The sequence below is a fragment of the Onychomys torridus genome, chromosome 6 (assembly GCF_903995425.1).
Source record: "Onychomys torridus chromosome 6, mOncTor1.1, whole genome shotgun sequence".
Classification (NCBI taxonomy): Eukaryota; Metazoa; Chordata; class Mammalia; order Rodentia; family Cricetidae; genus Onychomys; species Onychomys torridus.
The window spans coordinates 71,446,651-71,464,809 of NC_050448.1; the positions used below are offsets into that span (position 1 = coordinate 71,446,651).

The window sequence follows — 18,159 nt, forward strand, 5'->3', positions numbered from 1 at the left end:
GGTCTCACTCTGTTACCCAAGCTAGCCTGGAACTCTGGAAAACTCAGGCTTTGGAGTAGCTAGGAGAACAGGTGTGTGCCACTAGCCAGCTGCTCGTTGACATCTGGTCTGGCCTCTCATGTGCTGGCCATTTTAAGCCTTAGTTCCTGTGACTATGGATGGGTTTCCATGGCATTGGCAACTAACATCATTACCTACAGGTTTTCATTGAAAACTTAAGTGTTGGGGAAAGCAGTAGGTAGTGGGCTAAAAGTCCTAAGATGTTTCTACCATTCTTGTGACATTTATGGCCTCCTTACATTGGGGTGGGATAGTCTAAACCAAAGCAATTATGTTGACACTACAAAGCACACCTGTCTACAGACAGACTCTCCAAAAGCTATTAAGCACATAACCATGACCAGAGCTCAGTGAACTGGCAAGTTCACACAGTGGGGCTGCCCTTCACACAGCAGGCAGGAGAAGACTGCGGTCAGCTTTTAGTTTGCATATCTCAGGTTGAGATTAGTACGACAAAAACAATTCGTCCCTAACTTTTACTTTCCGTTCCAAACGGGAGGAAATCCCGTACACCAAATACATTGGGAAAGCAGCCTCACAAAGGGTCCAAAGCTCTTCTCGCTGAATCTCACCTGCGGCCTCCAGGGGGCAGCACCAAGGCAGAGGCCTGGACTGAGATCCCTCTGTCCTCTCGGTCTAGGGCTCCCCATGGTTCCCCTCCCGCCACCCCTCCCATTCCGTCCAACTTTATTTTTAGCTGCCAGTGGGAGGGGGCAGGATTGGAGGGAAAGTAAAGAAAACAGCGAAGGAGAGGGACAGAGGCGCAGAGGGCTTCTTGGACAAGACCGGACGAGCGGGCATGGCGCGCCTCTCTGTTCCTCACCTGTTCGTGCCCCTGGCGTTGCTGACAGGTGAGGGAGAAGAACTTGGTTTCTGGTGGGAACGGATGCGATGCGGATTGTTTAGAATTGGGACCATTATGGTTAAAATTATTTGGGAGTTCGGGTCAGAGGTTAATACTGATACTTGTATTTCACGTGTGTGCTCATACTCGTGTGTGCTCATACTCGTGTGTGCTCATACTCGTGTGTGCTCATACTTTTAGATTCCCAAATGGCAGCGGTTGAAGTTACCTAGGGCTTGAGTAAGATTTGCACCTCGTTATCTAAAACCTTTGCTCTAAACTCCACAGAAAGGAGGATACAGAATAGAAACATGTCTCCTCTACAGAATAGAAACAAGTTTCCTCTTCCATGCAGCTAGTCTGATCCCTACTATTACACCCCCACCCCACCCCACCCCACCCCGGGCTTCTCCCTACCACTGGTACTCCCTGGCATAACTGCCTTACTATGTGGTCAGAACTCTGGGTTCATCTAACGAATTCCTGGCCTTATAACCCTGCCAATTTCCTGGATGCAGAAAGGCTCACATGCAAAATACCTTTCTGAAAGCGAGCACAGTTCGAGTTGAGTTACAGATACTGGACGGGGGAGTGGGCCAGAGAGTGTGGCTTGAACAGAAGGCGGGAGACAGTGGAGAAGAGAGGACGGGAGGACAAGAGGCTTGGAAGATTTCCCTGCTGGTACCCTGTAATCTTCGTTTCCTAAAATACGAGCTCTGATTTTATGGGAATCGGGGTCAGAAGAAAGGACTCAGCAGGACACCGTGGGGGACCCTGAGAATGGGCTAAAGTTGGAGGAAACTGTGGGCGTGGGCAAGGGGTAGTTGGGAGGTGGAGGAGATAAGCCGCAGATTATGGGGGAGTTTTTTGGGGTGGTAGGACCCCTAACAAGGATAGATGGCAAACTCTGTGTGTGGGCCGGCCGGTGGCTCCACCCAGTTAATTAGCACTGGCTGGAAGCAACCAACGTCCTAGACCTTGGAGAAAGCGTGACAATGTCAAGCAGGAATGGAGAGGAGACACCCAGACACGGGGCTCCTCACCCGCCTCTCCTCCACATGGCCCCGGGTTTGGGAAGAATTTGAAAGGGTGGTTATTCTGTGGCTGCAGAAGGGCGAGCTCCTTTTGAGTCTCATGGCTTAGGAGGGTGTGTAGGAGGAATGATGTGGAAAGAGGAACTTGACCTTTCCAGACGTGTCTGTGAAGGAGATTTCAGGAGTGAGAATGGAAATGCAGCTGTGCTCCGGCATGGCAGAGGGCCCTGGGACCCCCACGCAGGAAGAGAACCGTCCCATCATCCCAGCTGGGGCTCTGAGCACATGACATTGACCAGGCAGACACACTGAGATGGAAATGCGCCCTCTTGTCTTGAGCATTACTTGGCTTCTCCAGCCCTTCTTCAACTGACCGGCCAGTTGATGCTAATTATGATCCTGGCCTCCCAGGTCTCTGCTCCCCCTTTAATCTGGATGAGCATCACCCACGCCTATTCACAGGGCCACCGGAGGCCGAATTTGGATACAGCGTCTTACAGCATGTTGGGGGTGGACAGCGCTGGTGAGGAGACCACAGGACCGTGGGGTTGGGACCGTGGTGGCTCTAGTGAGAAGGGAGGCAGAGATAAGTGGGTCTCTAAGCTGATCCCTGAAAGTGCCCAGGGCTCTCAACTTCTCACCTCCATGCTCCTTCCCTCTCTCCTATATTAAGGGTCATGTTCACCTGATGCTTATGTCCCTATTTCCCTCCCAGGATGCTGGTGGGCGCCCCTTGGGATGGGCCTTCAGGTGACCGCCGGGGGGATGTTTATCGCTGCTCTATAGGGGGATCCCACAATGCCCCATGTGCCAAGGGCCACCTGGGTAAGAAGATGCCTGACTCTTCCCCTGCTAATCCCTGATTTTGACACCCAGTAACTGAGTCCTTGTACATCAGCTTCTTTGCTGCCCCCATAACCTATCCAGACCTGGCCTTCAACACGATACTGACGCCTTCATGCTCTTCCCAAACTACACGCAACTGCAGCACCCGGTCTTTGACCCCATGACATCATTCCCTTCTACCCCTCCTCCAACTAGGTGACTACCAACTGGGAAATTCCTCTCAGCCTGCTGTGAACATGCACCTAGGCATGTCTCTGCTGGAGACAGACGGTGATGGGGGATTCATGGTGAGCTCAAGGGACTCAGAAGGTTCGCGGCGGGGGAAAAGAGCATTATGGTAAGGGAAATTAGTCCATATAGAAGAGTCGAGGAATTCCAAATCCCTAGAGAGCAAGACAGGGTACCCCATGGAGTAATCTCAACGTCTCTTTGAACTGGATGCATGTTCTGAGGGGCCTCTCTCAGGTCTGGGAGTAACTATTTCCCTACCCACCCAGGCCTGTGCCCCGCTCTGGTCTCGCGCCTGTGGCAGCTCTGTCTTCAGTTCTGGAATTTGTGCCCGTGTGGATGCTTCATTCCGGCCCCAGGGAAGCCTGGCACCCACTGCCCAACGTGAGCCAGTGCAGGGGCCTGAGAACTCAGTTCTCAGACCGGGGGCTGGGTGGGGGAGACAGGACAAAAGACTTGGCGGAGGGTCTGCGTGGCTGTCCTCAGCATTCCCAATAGTGCATGCAGCAGCCCGCTGTTTGCTAATGTTAGAATTCAGACTCCTTACCGGAGCGTCAAGACACCAAGATCGGGCTTAACCAATTTGAAAACCACGGCTTATCCTCAGCACGTCTACGCGGTTATTCCTCTGTGCACTGTTTATTTTGGACCTGTATTTCCCTTTGTTTACAATGTTCTCTACCCCAGTGCATTTTCTCAGAATCTTCAATGTCTCATTTTTGTGGGTCTCATGCATGCCAAGTGAGCACTCAGCTACTGAGGTCTCCCCCAGTCCTCTCATATACCTTCATATTTGCCACCTTTTTGGAGATGGTTTTATCATGTAGTTCAGGATGCTCTTGAACGTGAGATTTGCCTGCCTCGGCCTCTCAAGAACCGGGATAATAGACATGTACTGTCATGCCTGGCCTCTGCTGCCTCTTTGGTTTACCACTATCAGAAGCCACCCTCAGGGGGCTGGAGAAATGGCTCAGAAGTTAAGAATACTAGCTGCTCTTCCAGAGGCCCTGAGTTCAAATCCCAGCAACCACATGGTGGCTCACAACCATCTGTAATGAGATCTGGTGCCCTCTTCTGGCCTGAAGGGATATATACAGGCAGAATACTGTATATAAAATAAATAAATAAATCTTTAAAAAAAAAAAAAAAAGTTAAAAAAAAAAGAAAAGAAAAGAAACGACCCTCGGAGCTGGGCCTACCCCTCAGGGCACATTGTAGAGCATGAGTAGCCCTTAGTTCAGTTCCCACACAGACACACACAGACAGAAGTGATGCCTCCTCAGTCTGCCATACACACACTGGTGTAGGTTTCTACCTAGGGCATATTTCATTCTTCACACTTGTCCTTCTCTTCTTTTGTTCATTTCCTGGCGTGGTCCTTTCCTTGCATGTAAGAAGGAAGTCCTAGCTTACACTGAGCACCCTCCTGTGACGTTTTCCATTGCTGGCTCCACCCCATCCTCCTTCCATGTCTGTTTCCCATCACTATGTGCCCTTTCTAGGCTGTCCTACATACATGGACGTTGTCATTGTTCTGGATGGCTCCAATAGTATCTATCCCTGGTCTGAAGTTCAGACTTTCCTTCGGAGGCTGGTCGGGAGACTGTTTATTGATCCGGAGCAGATACAGGTAAGAGATGGATTCATGGATGGGCTTGGAGGGAAAGAGAGAAATGGTTGTGATCCCTTTAGTGTAATCAGGCATGCCCAACATCTCGAATAGCACCAGGACGTTGTCATCTGCAGAACTTGTGATTAAGAAATATGCAATTAAGTTACCAAAAAGTCACAAAAAAATCTCATAATGTTTGAAGTAAGTTTAGGATAGCTGTCCTTTGCTGTACACGGTTGCTTGGGGCCCATGGGCTACAGGCTGGACACGCCTGAGGGGTATTCATTTCCTCTCCATCCTTTCTTCTCCTTCATCCTCTGCAGATGTCCCATTTGGGAACATGGCTTATTATTTTCAGGTAGGGCTGGTACAGTATGGGGAGAGCCCTGTGCACGAGTGGTCCCTGGGAGATTTCCGAACCAAGGAAGAAGTTGTGAGAGCAGCCAGGAACCTCAGTCGGCGGGAAGGACGAGAAACAAGAACTGCCCAAGCAATAATGGTGGCGTGGTGAGGCATAGGGAAGGGGGTGTGGGAGGATGAAGGTGGCAGGGCGAGGAGAGGGGCTGGGGTGTAACGTGGCCATCACATGATGCTCTGTATGCTTATCTTTGTGTGCCGGAAGTTCATGGAGGAAGGCGAGCCATTGGCTGCTGTCACTGGACTCTCTCTTACTGTGTTTTACAGTGTCTCTGTGTGTCTCTCTCCTTGTCTGTTCTTGTGACCAGAGCCCCATCTCTTCTGTGTCAGTTAGGATCCTTAGCTTTTCAACCGTTCATGTCCTGGCTTTCTTTCCAAACAGGACCCTAAACTAACCAACCTCTGGGAAGACTGCCTGGGCCCAGCCTGGCCCCACGACTGGTGTCTATTCTCCATGCCCTTGATCTTGTCAACCCAAACACAACATCTGCTGAATGAATCTGTGAATGACTCAAGCCTGTACTTATTTACACTGATGATAGGTTATTCTATGTGTTCCGTGGCACCCAAGCATTCAAACCGTGACTTTGTGCCAGTTTACATGTTAAATACTGTTGGGGAATGGCCTAGAAGATACAACATCTGTCCTCAGTGAACTGCTGACAGTGTTAAATATGTGTGTGTGTGTGTACACTCACATGCGCACTCATACACATGACGTATCCCATTCTTTTTTCTTCTTAGCACAGAAGGGTTCAGTGAGTCCCGGGGGGGCAGACCCGAGGCTGCAAGGCTGCTGGTGGTTGTCACTGATGGAGAATCCCATGATGGAGAGGATCTTCCAGCAGCACTAAAGGCCTGTGAGGCTGGGAGGGTGACACGTTATGGGATTGCGGTGAGACTTGACCCTGATGCTTTTGCTTTTGATCTGTGTTGTATTGCGTGTGTTTGTATGATGTGTGTGTGTGCATATACCATTATATATATGTATATATACATACATACATATATCCATTCTATATATCTATATCTATATCTATATGCAGGTCAGAGAACAACCTCAGATAGTGGTCCTCACCTTCCACCTTGTTTGAGACTGGGTCTCTTGTTCAGCTGTATGCAATAGGCCAGGCTAGCTGGCCCACAGTCTTTGGGCAAGTCTCCTGGTAGGAGCCTGCTGGGATTGCAGATGAGCTTGTGCTATTGTCCAGTATTTTATGTGGGTCTGGGGATCTGAACTCAGGTTGTCAGGCTTGCGTGGCGAGCACTCTGCTCACTGAGTTATTTTCCCACATCAAGAATAGACTCTGGCCGGGTGTTGGTGGTGCACGCCTCTAATCCCAGGACTCGGGAGGCAGAGGCAGGTGGATCTCTGTGAGTTCGAGGCCAGCCTAGTCTACAGAGCTAGTCCAGGACAGGCTCCAAAGCTACAGATAAACCCTGTCTCGAAGAAAAACAAAAAACAAAAAAAGAATAGACTCTGGATCTAAAAAGAGAGGTGGAGAAAGGTTTTCAGGATGTGAAAACATAGAGGAAATAGTATTAGCAACTCCCTGGACTTCAATTGTTATGTCCTTCCTCTTTCTTTAACTGGCTATGTTCTCTATTGGTTCTGACAACTTACTTCACACAGCTAATAGACCCCTGTCTTGAACTCAGGTCCTTGGTCACTATCTCCGGCGACAGAGAGACCCTAGCTCTTTTCTTCGGGAAATCAGAGACATCGCTAGTGACCCAGATGAGCGATTCTTCTTCAATGTCACAGACGAGGCCGCACTGACGGACATTGTGGATGCACTGGGAGACCGGATTTTTGGCCTTGAAGGTAATGATTATCCTGGCGAAATGGAAGACCAGGTTGGGGGCATTCTAGAGTGAGTTCAGTAGAGCGAGCTCCCCTGATAGCGCTTTGCAATTTTCTTGTGCCCAAGGGTCCCGTGGAGAAAATGAAAGCTCCTTTGGGCTAGAAATGTCTGAGATTGGCTTCTCCACCCACCGGTTACAGGTTGGACAGACCTTGACCCTCTGCAACATCCCCAGCCCTTGATCTCATCATAATCCCCTCCAGCCTCTGACTCAGATAACTTCAACATTTAAGCCCTGTCCAGATTTCTCCTTTAACCAGACTGCATCCTGACCTTGCACGCTTTTCCGACCCCAGTGTACCCTTACATGAGCATCTTATCCCGGGGAGTTGTTGTTCTCCTATTCCCCACTGTCTTCTCAGTGTCCTCATCTGGTTGTGCCCCTCAGGATGGGATTCTCTTTGGGATGGTGGGGGCCTATGACTGGGGGGGCTCAGTACTATGGCTTGAAGAAGGTCGCCACCTTTTCCCCCCACGAACGGCCCTGGAAGATGAGTTTCCCCCTGCATTGCAGAACCATGCAGCCTACCTGGGTGAGTAACAGAGTTGCAGGGCGCTGGGAGGGTGAGGGGAGCCAGTAGGGGGTAGGAGGCACTGCTCTTAACTCAGGCAGTTTTTCACTGATCTCTCTTGAGAACTCACCTGATGCCCTTAGCACGCCCTCCACTCCTACCTCATCTCTTCCTTTTACATCTGATCCCTCCCCACTTCTAGGTTACTCTGTTTCCTCCATAAATCTGCCGGGTGGACGCCGCCTCTTTCTCTCGGGGGCACCGAGGTTTAGACATCGAGGAAAGGTCATAGCCTTCCATCTAAAGAAAGATGGGGCTCTGAGGGTCACCCAGAGCCTCCAGGGGGATCAGGTATGACATCAAGGGAGGGTAGGACCCTTGGGTCCCCAGGACGTCCAGGCTGAAGGAGAAAAGTGGCAAGGGAAAGGGCAAGGCTGGGAAGTCCAGGCTGAATTCTGGTAGACGGTCTGTCAGGGGTGTGAGGACCAGATTGACAGAGTGGTGAGTGCTTCCTGCTCAGTCCAGCTGTCCACAATCGCCTTTCCTTCTCCCTGGGCTCCTCACCACCCACCTGGCCCAGATTGGCTCGTACTTTGGCAGTGAGCTGTGCCCGTTGGATACAGACGGTGACGGCATAACGGATGTCTTACTTGTGGCGGCCCCCATGTTCCTGGGTCCCCAGAACAAAGAGACCGGACGTGTTTACGTGTATGTGGTGGGCCAGGTGAGATCGGTGGGACCCCCTAGGATGTGTGTGGGGTGATGGTGGAAGAAGGGGAGAGAGACACATCTATCTGAGGGCTGGCTGAGAGGTGAGGGTCACTGGATAAGCGATTTCTTCTGTCTCCTCACCACCACAAGCAAATTTTGCTGATGCTCCAAGGAACTCTTCAGCCAGAACGCTCCCAGGATTCTCGATTTGGCTTTGCCATGGCTGCTCTTCCTGATCTGAACCAAGATGGTTTCGCGGATGTGGCTGTGGGGGCACCCCTGGAGGATGGGCACCAGGGAGCACTCTACCTGTATCATGGAACCCAGAATGGCATCAGGCCCCATCCTACCCAGGTTAGCAGTGCTGGGATAAAAGTGTGGTGGCACATGCCTTTCACCCCAGAAGGTGAATCTCTGTGAGTTCAAGGCCAACCTGGCCCATGTAAGTGAGTTCCGGGCTAGGCAGGACTACATGGTGAGATGTCTCAAAATCAAAATAAAAACCAACAATTGAAAATGGGACTCAGTGGTAGGAATGGAAGGGAGTCATTTTCTCTGCTTATTTATTATCCACTTGGCTTAAGAGTTGATCCAAGCTGGTGCCTGTATTCATAGGTTGAGAAGTAAGGTGAGGGAGTCAGTCCTGAGATAGGCGAATTTTTCTTATTCTCTTGATGGACGGGAATGTTAGAAAGAGCCTCACAGGAGGACAGAAAAACAAATGGAGCCCTTCCTCAGTCTCCCCCCTCTCCTCCCAGCGGATCGCTGCTAGATCCATGCCACAGGCCCTCCGATACTTTGGCCGAAGCGTGGATGGCCGGTTAGATCTGGATGGAGATGATCTCGTGGACATTGCTGTGGGTGCCCATGGGGCAGCCATCCTGCTCAGGTGAGGGGGGTGTCAGCTTGGGTAGTGGTGCACAGGATGGCACAGCGTATAAGAACAAAAGTCACAGATTTAGATTTGGGTTTCTTTGTTAACTAATCTGATGCCTAAGTTCCTAGTTCATAGAATAAAAGTAACTGTCACTGTCTTACTGGTTTGTTGCAGATATCAAATGAGATAGTCCACATAAAGGTTTCTAACAGTGCTTATTTATGTATGTGCACCTGTATGTGATGTGTGCAGTACCTGTGGCAACCAGAAGGGGGCATCAGATCTCCTGGAACTGGAGTTTTACAGCTGGCCTTAAGCTGCTTTGTGGGTGCTAAGAATCAAACCTGAGTCCTCTGGAAGAGCAACCAGCGCTTTTAACCACTGGTCTATCTCTCCAGCTCTGACATTAGTGCTTATCAAATTGAATGTATTGTTATGTGACTTCTGTCATAGGCTTCTGGGAAGGGTGAACTATTCAGACCTTAATTTTTTTTTTCCTTCTTAATCATGGGGAAGCAAGTTCTAAGGTTGCAATTCTTTTTTTGTTTGTTTGTTTGTTTTTGTTTTTGTTTTTGTTTTTCAAGACATGGTTTCTCTGTAGCTTTGGAGCCTGTCCTGGAACTCACTTTGTAGACCAGGCTGGCCTCGAACTCACAGAGATCCACCTGCCTCTGCCTCCTGAGTGCTGGGATTGCAGGCATGCACCACCACCGCCCAGCTAAGGTTGCAATTCTTACCTTTCCCTTTTCTTCTGGTTCTGAAGTGCAAGCTCAGATCCTGAAGAGCTCTACCACTGAGCTCCATCCTCAGCCTAGGGTTGTACTTTTGGGGGTGGAGGGCAGGACTTACCTGCTCCTTCTAGAATTTCTTTCCCACCCTGTTCCCAGCTCCCAGCCCATCATACACCTGCTTCCAAGCCTGGATGTGATGCCACCGCACATCAGCGTGGTTCAGAAGGACTGTAGGCGAAGAGGCCAGGAAGCGGCCTGTCTGACGGCAGCCCTGTGCTTCCAAGTCACCTCTCACACTCCCGGGCGTTGGGACCGCAGGTTCTGTGAGTGACTGCAGGGTATCCAAGACAACTCTGAAGTCCTGGCCCACCCTGGTGTGGGTACCTGTCTCTATTCTCATGCTGCCTCTCCCGTTCAGACATACGCTTCTCAGCATCCCTGGATGAGTGGACAGCTGGGGCTCGTGCAGCATTTGACGGCTCTGGCCAGCGGCTGTCCCCGAGACAGCTCCAGCTCAGTGTAGGGAACGTTACCTGTGAACGGCTGCACTTCCATGTGCTGGTGAGAATGGGGTAGGCACTGCTTTGCACTGAAGCCTGGGTCCCGGGGCGTTTCAACCAGATCAGCCACAAAATTGAAGCAGAGAGGCTGAGACAATTCAGATCAGGGGTCAGGATGATAGACTGGAACCCTGGCTCTCTAATTTGTCACTGTGAACTCTGCCCAGTCACTTTGCTGCCGCATCTCAGGATCCTTGACTGAAAGGGATGATACACAGGGATAACCGTATCAAAGGGTTGTGTTTGAGTGACAGTCCATCGTATTGTGACAACCGTGGGACACGGAGCCCATGACATAGAAAGGGCTCCCTGGATGGTCACACTTGGCCTCTTCTGCAGAGGCCTGGCTTCTGCTCTGATCCTGGTTCCCCACGATCTGTCCTTCATTCTGCTTTTCCTCAGGATACATCGGATTACCTCCGGCCAGTGGCCTTGACTGTGACTTTTGCCTTGGACAACACCACCAAATCAGGGCCTGTGCTGGATGAGGGATCGTCCACCTCTATCCAAAAACTGGTTAGCAGTGCCGTGCCCTGCGCAGTCTGGGGTCCCAGGGCTGCTCTCCCAGTGAACTTAAAAGAAAGGGGAGGCCACACACAAATGGTGAAATCTGATCCAGGCTCTGGTGATCAAAATACAGCCTCTCTTCTCTTCATTTTCCCCCAATTCCAGTCCTTTCTCCCTGCCTTCCTCCCAGCCCTCCGACCCTCACCTCTCTTCTAGGTCCCCTTCTCAAAAGACTGTGGCCCTGACAATGAATGCATCACAGATCTGGTGCTTCAAGCTGATATGAACATCAGAGGCTCCAGGTTAGATAGAGACAAGCTAAGCAAGCCAGAAGGGACTCAAGGGGGCTAGAGAGTTGTTTTTGAGACAGGTTCTCCCTACGTAGCCCTGGCTTGCCTGGAGCTTGCTATATAGACCAGGCTAGCCTTGACCTCACGGAGATTTGCCTGCTTCTGCCTCCCCAGGGCTGGGATTAAAGGCATGTGCCACCATGTTGGAAGTGAGACTTCAGATTTCTTTTACCTCTCAGTCTTTCCTTTTTTCTCGTTCTTAGGAAGTCTCCATTTGTGGTTCACGGCAGCCGACAGAAACTGCTGGTGTCAGCGACCCTGGAGAACAAGAAGGAAAATGCCTACAACACTAGCCTGAGTCTCAGGTTCTCGAGAAACCTCCACCTGGCCAGTCTTACTCCTCAGGTACCCTTGGGGGAAGGGTCTGAAGTGAAGGAGGAGGAGGAGGAGGAGATGATCAGCTTTGGCCATGGGGTGCTCTGAAGGAAGGCTCCGCGTTCAGCATCTTAGTGAGTGGAAGGGCAGCCCCAGCTCTGACTTCCGCCTCCATTCCTTTGCCTTCAGAGGGCCAAATCAGTGAAGGTGGAATGCTCGGTCCCTTCTCCCCACGCCCGGGTGTGCATCGTGGGCCACCCAGTCTTACAGGCCGGGGCCAAGGTGAGTTTGGGCCCACGATGAGGAAAGGTGTCGGAAATGGGGGGGTCTGGGATCCACGGGTCATGGAAGTTCCGGGGAGGAGGTAGACAGGGCTCTTGTTCCTCTGTGGTTTTCCCACAAGGAAGAATTTCTCATTATTCCACCCACGTCCCTTACCCCCAGGTGGTCTTTCTGCTAGAGTTTGAATTTAGCTGCACCTTGCTCCTGAGCCAGGTCTTGGTGAGGCTGACTGCCAGTAGGTGAGCAAAAGGAGCTTCCTCCAGCCCTCTCCAACCCCTCTCGGGGGTCTTGACTGAAAGTCGGAGAAGTGGATAGCTGGAAGAAACAGCCCTGATTCCTCTAGTAGCAGAGAGGGTCCCTGAGGAGGGACCGGGATGTGACACTCCCTTCCTTGACCCTACAGCAGTAGCCTGGAGAAGAACGAGACCCTTCAAGATAACACAGTTCAGACCTCTGCCTATGTCCGGTACGAGCCTCAGCTCCTGTTCTCTAGGTATGGCTGGGCTCCGGGGGCCTGTTCTGACCCTGACTCACATCCTTTGGTTCCTCCCTGGCCTTCCTTAAGCTTCAGTGTTCCCAGGAGCACCGGTCCTTGGGCTGCTCAGTCTCTTCTTGGTCCTCGCCCACTCACAGTTAACTTTTGCTCTTAAGCACCTTACTTTCCTGGCCTTGTCAGGTCCTGAGCATTGGCACTGGGGTGAAGAAGTATGGGGTATGGCCACACATTGTTTTTTAAATCAAGTTCGCGTTATATTCAATTTCCTTCTTTGTCCCACATTCCTATCTCATTACCCACGTGCTGACCCTACCTTCCCGGAATCCATGTCTGTATGCCGATCATGTGCCCTGTGTCATTGTCACGGCCATGACTTTACACCTCCTGGCTTGGTGTCTCCACAGTGAGTCCACACTGCATCGATATGAGGTTCACCCTTACAGGACTCTCCCAGTGGGTCCTGGCCCTGAATTCAAAACCACTCTTAGGGTGAGAAGCTGGTGGTGGGGAGCGGTCTTGGCATGCTAGGGGTGGGATTGGGGAGGGGCAATAGCTGTGTGTGGGAAGGCTGAGAAGAATCATGTCTGAAGGGGAACAGATGGAGCAGCTCCTCTGTCTCTCGCCCCCTCCCAAATTAAATTCTTCTCCAGGTTCAGAACCTTGGCTGTCACGTGGTCAGTGGCCTCATCATCTCAGCCCTCCTTCCAGCGGTAACCCGTGGGGGCGATTACTTCCTGTCACTGTCTCAGATCATCAGTAACAATGTGAGTCTGGACTAGAGCATTGCAGTCTTGAACTGGTGTCTGCTGGCCCACTGCCCCCGGAGTGCCGCCTCCTGGGACCGACCATTCTTTCCCAGGTGGCTTGGGAGGAAGGAAATGGGTTATGCATCGAAGGGCTATAGGAGTGGCTGGTCTGAGAGGCTCTTTCAAGTTGGATCTTCCTTTAGGCAAGCTGCACAGTGCAGAACCTGACTGAGCCCCCGGGGTCCCCTGTGCACCCAGAGGAACTTCAGCACACAAACAGACTGGTAGGAGTCCCCGGGAGGTGGCTGGGACAGGAATGCAAGCAGAGATTGGTGTCTGGTGAAAGGTGGGTGGGAAGTGGAGATTAGGGGAGCTCCCTACTCCAGGGTCCTGATCTGTCTCTCTTCTGACAGAACGAGAGTAACACCCGGTGTCAGGTCGTGAGGTGCCACCTTGGACACCTGGCAAAGGGGACTGAGATCTCTGTTGGACTGCTGAGCCTGGTTCACAATGAGTTCTTCCGGAGGGTAAATCTGCTCTTTTCTTCCTCTCCGCTTCTATCAGAAATGTTAACACAAGATTAGGAGGTCGATAGATGCCAGTTGAAGTTCAGCCTCCCTCTGACCATGAGCAAGTGATTTCATCTCTCTGGACTTTCTTCCTGATCTTTTTGGTTTGTTGGAGACAGGGTTTCTCTGTGTAGCCCTGGCTGTCCTGGAACTCACTCTGCAGACCAGGCTGGCCTCGAACTCACAGAGATCCACTTGCCTCTGCTTCCCAAGCTCTGGGATTAAAGGCGTGCGCCACCATGCCCGGCTTTTGCCTGATCCTTAAATGAGAATGGTACCTAGCTTGTGGAATTGTTACAAGGAGGTAATGGACATACGGCAAGCCCTCAACAGAACATAGCAACCACCCTTGTATTTCCTTCTACTTAGCATCCCTTAGTTCTATCATATGAATCAGTTAATAGAATGCTCACATTGAATCAATAATTCATCCAGGCCAGGGGTGGTGATGTATATCCTTAATCTCAGCACTCAAGAGGCAGAGGCAGATAGATCTGTGAGTTCAAAGTTCCCGGCTAGCCCGGTCTATATAGCAAGCCCCACGCCAGCCAGCCACTCTTGTGAGTGCATGTACACACATACACACATGAGCGCACACATGAGTACACACATGTGCACACACATGCTCATACTCCATCAAGTGCATGTTGTAGGAATGATTCCGTGGTAAGTCAACAGTGGGGAGGTTAAGACCTATCATGTATCATGTTTAACTCATTGCAGGTTTTAATACTTTTTTTTGTTAAGCCAGTGAATACAGTAATTGATATCATTCACAGGATTTTATGAGGCAGTGGGAAGTAAAATTGCACAGGTGAGAGGGATGTGGATTATGAAAGTCTCTGGAGCCGGGGAGATGAAATTGAATTTACTATGATGGAGGGCACTCAGAAGTCAGTGTGAGCAGGGAACTGGCATCTTAATTGTAAATGGCCATTTAGCACTTTTGGGTCTACGGTGGGCACTTGTACTTGGGTATATCCAATCGTACCCAAGCCTTCTTTCAAAGCCATCAGGATTCAGTCCCGAGGTTCCCCTGAGTGACTTTCATCCTGAGCACTTCCCAAAGGCTCACTGCTAAACACAACAGCTGGATAAAGTGTCCCCTCCTAACATCTTGCAGCAGACACCAAGATTGGACACATGAAGGCTTAAGGACACTTGACCCGCACTTAGATCCTGGCATCAGGGTTAGTGGGAGTTGGCAGGAAACATGTCCCTAGTCTCAGCCCCACCGGTGTCCCTGACAGGAAAGGGGAGTTGGATGCCCCGTGGACAGTATTTTCAGAGCAGGCTTCTGTCTGCAGTTCTCCACTCTTTCCCCATCATTTCTAACACCCCTGGCCTTCAGAGCCCTGGTAGTGTGCCGCTGAGCTTCAGCTTTGTTCTTGGCGTCCACACCACCAGATGATGGCTCAGTTTCCATGTTTTCCCACCTGCTTGTCTCACAGGCCAAGTTCAAGTCGCTGACGGTGGTCAGCACCTTCAAGTTAGGAACCGAGAATGGCAGCGTCCTGCATCTGCCAGAGGCCTCCTCCTGGAGTGAGGTAGGGCGATGGGGTGGGTGAAGGCTGCCCTTTTTCCTTTTCCAATGTAGTTTTTAACATCTTATGAGTATCAGGGTTTTGTCTGCCTGTGAGTGTACCATGTGAGTGGAGTTTGGGATGCCCCCCAAACTGAGATGGTTTTGAGCTACCCTGTGGGTACTAGGAACCAAACCCAGATCCTTTGCAAAAACAAATGCTTTTAGCCACTGAGCCATCTCTCCAGCCCCACAATGGGGTTTTTCAGAGCATAACTATATCCATTAGGCAGCAGTCCACCATTCAGGGGTGGCACTTCCGCTGCCTGGCGTCAGTGTTTTTAAGTAGGTTGTTGTTGTTGTTGTTTTGTTCTCTGTTTGGGGGCTGGCTTCCTTATCATGTCGAGTGAGGCTACCCGGGTCAAAGGACACAAATAAAGCACAAGTCAGGTGTGGTGATGCATGCCTGTAATTCTAGCACTGGCAGGCTCAGAGAGGAGGCTTGCCATGAGTTGAAAGGGCATTCTGGGACATATAACGAAACTCTGCCTCAAAAACAAGCAAACAAACAAACCCACAGAAGCCCGTCTCAAAAAGCAAAGCATGGCAAATCCAATCAAAACAAACTCTCCTTGACACGCAGAGCCTGTTGGAGGTGATTCAGACCCGCACCACCCTCATCTCCCTGTGGATCCTCGTGGGCAGTGTCCTGGGAGGGCTGCTCCTGCTTGCTCTCCTCGTCTTCTGCCTCTGGAAGGTGAGCCCAGCTCTTGTGGGTGGTGGGAGCCTTGTGCCCACAGTTTGGAGCATCTTACTGTCGAGAAAAACAGGCTGTGTGCTGGGCAGGTAAACAGGCCGGGGGTGTTATGTTTGGACTTCCTTCACTCCAGTCCACAAATGTTGCTTGATTCAAACTAAGCCAAAGAAAATAAATTTGAATCCCATTTTTGGGAGCAGAACAAACGCAAAGACCTCAGATAAGCAGAGGGCTATTAGCAAGGCCCTCAGTCGGGGCATCTGGCAATGACTTGAATCTTCCCCTCTCCAGCTTGGCTTCTTTGCCCGTAAGAAAATCCCCAAGGAAGAGCAGACGGATGAGAAGTCGGTGCAGTGACTGCAGCCGACGGACGACTCCCAAAGTCCTCTTTGGCAGCCTTTTCTAGAGACTCATGTCAAAAAGCGAGGCTTGGAGGCTCAGAGGGAAAAGAAGCTTCTGGAAAATGTCTCCAGACCTGCAGCCTGACTTGACTTTTGAGCCATGGGTATGCTGCTGGCAAGAGATGAGGCTTTGCCTCAGACACGAAGGGCTGGCACCCAAACACATAATGCCCCCACCCTGTGCTTTCCTCCTCGCCCTGACGGGTTCTACCGCCAACATTGGGTCTTTGTTTTGGGGCCCCATCTCCCCCATTACCAGGGGTCCAAAGATTTCTTCCCCCCCCCCCGATTCCTTTTAGAATCCCCTTGTCCTTCCTCACAATTCCAAAGAGAAGGTTCTCCTCCATCGCCCACCCACCTACCCCGAAACACATTCTCACCTTCCTGCCTGCTCCCCACGCCGCAGGAGAGCTGACGTTGACTTAAAAGAAGTAAAGTCAACATCTGCTGCTTCCCTGTGGAGTCCAGTGATTCATAGAGCCGGATGGGGAGAGTCAACAGGAAAGGAGGGAGGAGGAAAAGCCACAAGAGACATTCTGTACAATTCCAAGGCACAGAGAAGCGTTCAGACAGGCAACTGCCAGCCCCCTTGAAACCCGAGACTTCGCGGGGCGCCCGCCCTCAGGTGCTGGGGAAACCCAGCTGGCCCTGGGCTCTCTGGGCCCGGGCGTCCCAACCTTCATCCTTCTTTAGGAGCAAAGCCAGGACCCGGCGCTCAATTTTCTGGAACCAGGGGCCCCCTGGTGGTTCAAACTGGGATAGCAGGGGAGCGCGTTGGCAGCTTAGAGAAAGCGGCTTGAAGGCAGTGGGAACCCCTTTCACCACACCAGCTTTGGGAAACAGCAGCACCCCTCCACACACACACACACACACACACACACACACACACACACACACACACACACACACACAGGAGATCCGAACAAGGGGCATCTGCATCAGAAAGCCCAAGTAGTTGGCGTGAGATCTCCGGGGAGTAAGCCCTTACCTGTCCTGCTTCAGCTGTCTCTGTAGAGTTATCTCCCAGGAAGATGTTTCCGGGGCTCCTGTCGTGTGTCATAGGTTTCTCTGTTGGAGTGAGCTTTTCCAGCCCTCACTTGATGTTTACTGGAAATCTCAAGTTAACTCTGAATTCCCTCCCTCTTGTCCCATGTTTTGGTTCATGGGCGACTGGAATTCTCATAGCCACCGGGAAACGTTTTTTTAATTGTAATTAAGACTTGGAACAGCTCTGATAGATACCCTCTAAGACGGAGAAGAGAGGAGACCTGACTGGGCAGCTGCTGCAGAACCTGTCTTCCCAGGCCGTTTATTTTGGTGTCTCTGGTTTTCCCGCAGAGCCTCCATCCTGGGCACTGTCGTTTCTACCACGGTGATCAGATGGTCAGAACAAATAAATTCCAGTATCAAATGACTTCTGGCTCTGTTTGAGTTTCCTAGGATATAGGCTGCTCAGAAACGGAAGTGTTGTGAATGAATGTTTCTGTGGTTCTTCCACAGGCGATCTGCTCCAGCATCCTGCAATTCTCACCTACTTTGGGACCATATAAAGTCTGGGAAATGCATAGGCCAGATCGAATCTGGGTCTGTCTGTCTTTTTCTTTCTTTCTTTCTTTCTTTCTTTCTTTCTTTCTTTCTTTCTTTCTTTCTCTCTTTCTCTCTCTCTCTCTCTCCCTCCCTCCCTCCCTCCCTCCCTCCCTTCCTTCCTTCCTTCCTTCCTTCCTTCCTTTTTTTTGAGACAGGGTTTCTCTGTGTAGCCCTGGCTGGCCTTGAATTCACACAGATCCTCCTGCCTCTGTGTCCCCTCCCCCCCACCCCCCCCCCCCCAGAGCTGGGATTAAAGGCCAGTAGCACCTCCAGGCTTGAGTCTTTCATTTTTGCCATATCTTCTTGAACAAGTCAGAATTTCTCGGAGGT

General features: G+C 51.1%; 1 protein-coding gene across 2 annotated transcripts; it reads left to right on the plus strand.

Annotated features, from left to right (window-relative positions):
* The first annotated feature begins 802 nt into the window (after positions 1-802).
* Positions 803-17,106, plus strand: Itga10 (integrin subunit alpha 10). 2 transcript variants are annotated; one of them, XM_036189336.1, is made up of 30 exons: positions 803-911; positions 2,350-2,461; positions 2,654-2,763; positions 2,980-3,071; positions 3,282-3,396; positions 4,515-4,642; positions 4,983-5,131; positions 5,786-5,936; positions 6,701-6,866; positions 6,973-7,046; positions 7,295-7,439; positions 7,621-7,769; positions 7,999-8,142; positions 8,280-8,483; positions 8,888-9,018; positions 9,894-10,060; positions 10,156-10,298; positions 10,700-10,813; positions 11,021-11,106; positions 11,358-11,499; positions 11,659-11,751; positions 11,914-11,990; positions 12,155-12,244; positions 12,652-12,736; positions 12,898-13,011; positions 13,197-13,277; positions 13,407-13,520; positions 15,014-15,109; positions 15,728-15,841; positions 16,133-17,106. In XM_036189336.1, exons 1-30 carry the CDS (start codon positions 860-862, stop codon positions 16,196-16,198), a joined length of 3,504 nt encoding a protein of 1,167 aa, XP_036045229.1. In that variant the 5' UTR covers positions 803-859; the 3' UTR covers positions 16,199-17,106. The 2 variants fall into 2 exon arrangements, with proteins under 2 accessions (XP_036045229.1, XP_036045230.1); XM_036189337.1 differs by lacking the exons at positions 803-911; positions 2,654-2,763; positions 2,980-3,071; positions 3,282-3,396 and having other exon boundaries at positions 2,374-2,461.
* Positions 17,107-18,159: the final 1,053 nt, after the last annotated feature.

Bases quoted from the DNA above. Each gene is read 5' to 3' on its own strand.
- Itga10 (XM_036189336.1), top strand. From the start codon at position 860: ATGGCGCGCCTCTCTGTTCCTCACCTGTTCGTGCCCCTGGCGTTGCTG. The intron at 11,107-11,357 runs GTTAGATAGAGA...TCTCGTTCTTAG, and splicing joins ATGAACATCAGAGGCTCCAG to GAAGTCTCCATTTGTGGTTC. The intron at 15,110-15,727 runs GTAGGGCGATGG...CTTGACACGCAG, and splicing joins AGGCCTCCTCCTGGAGTGAG to AGCCTGTTGGAGGTGATTCA.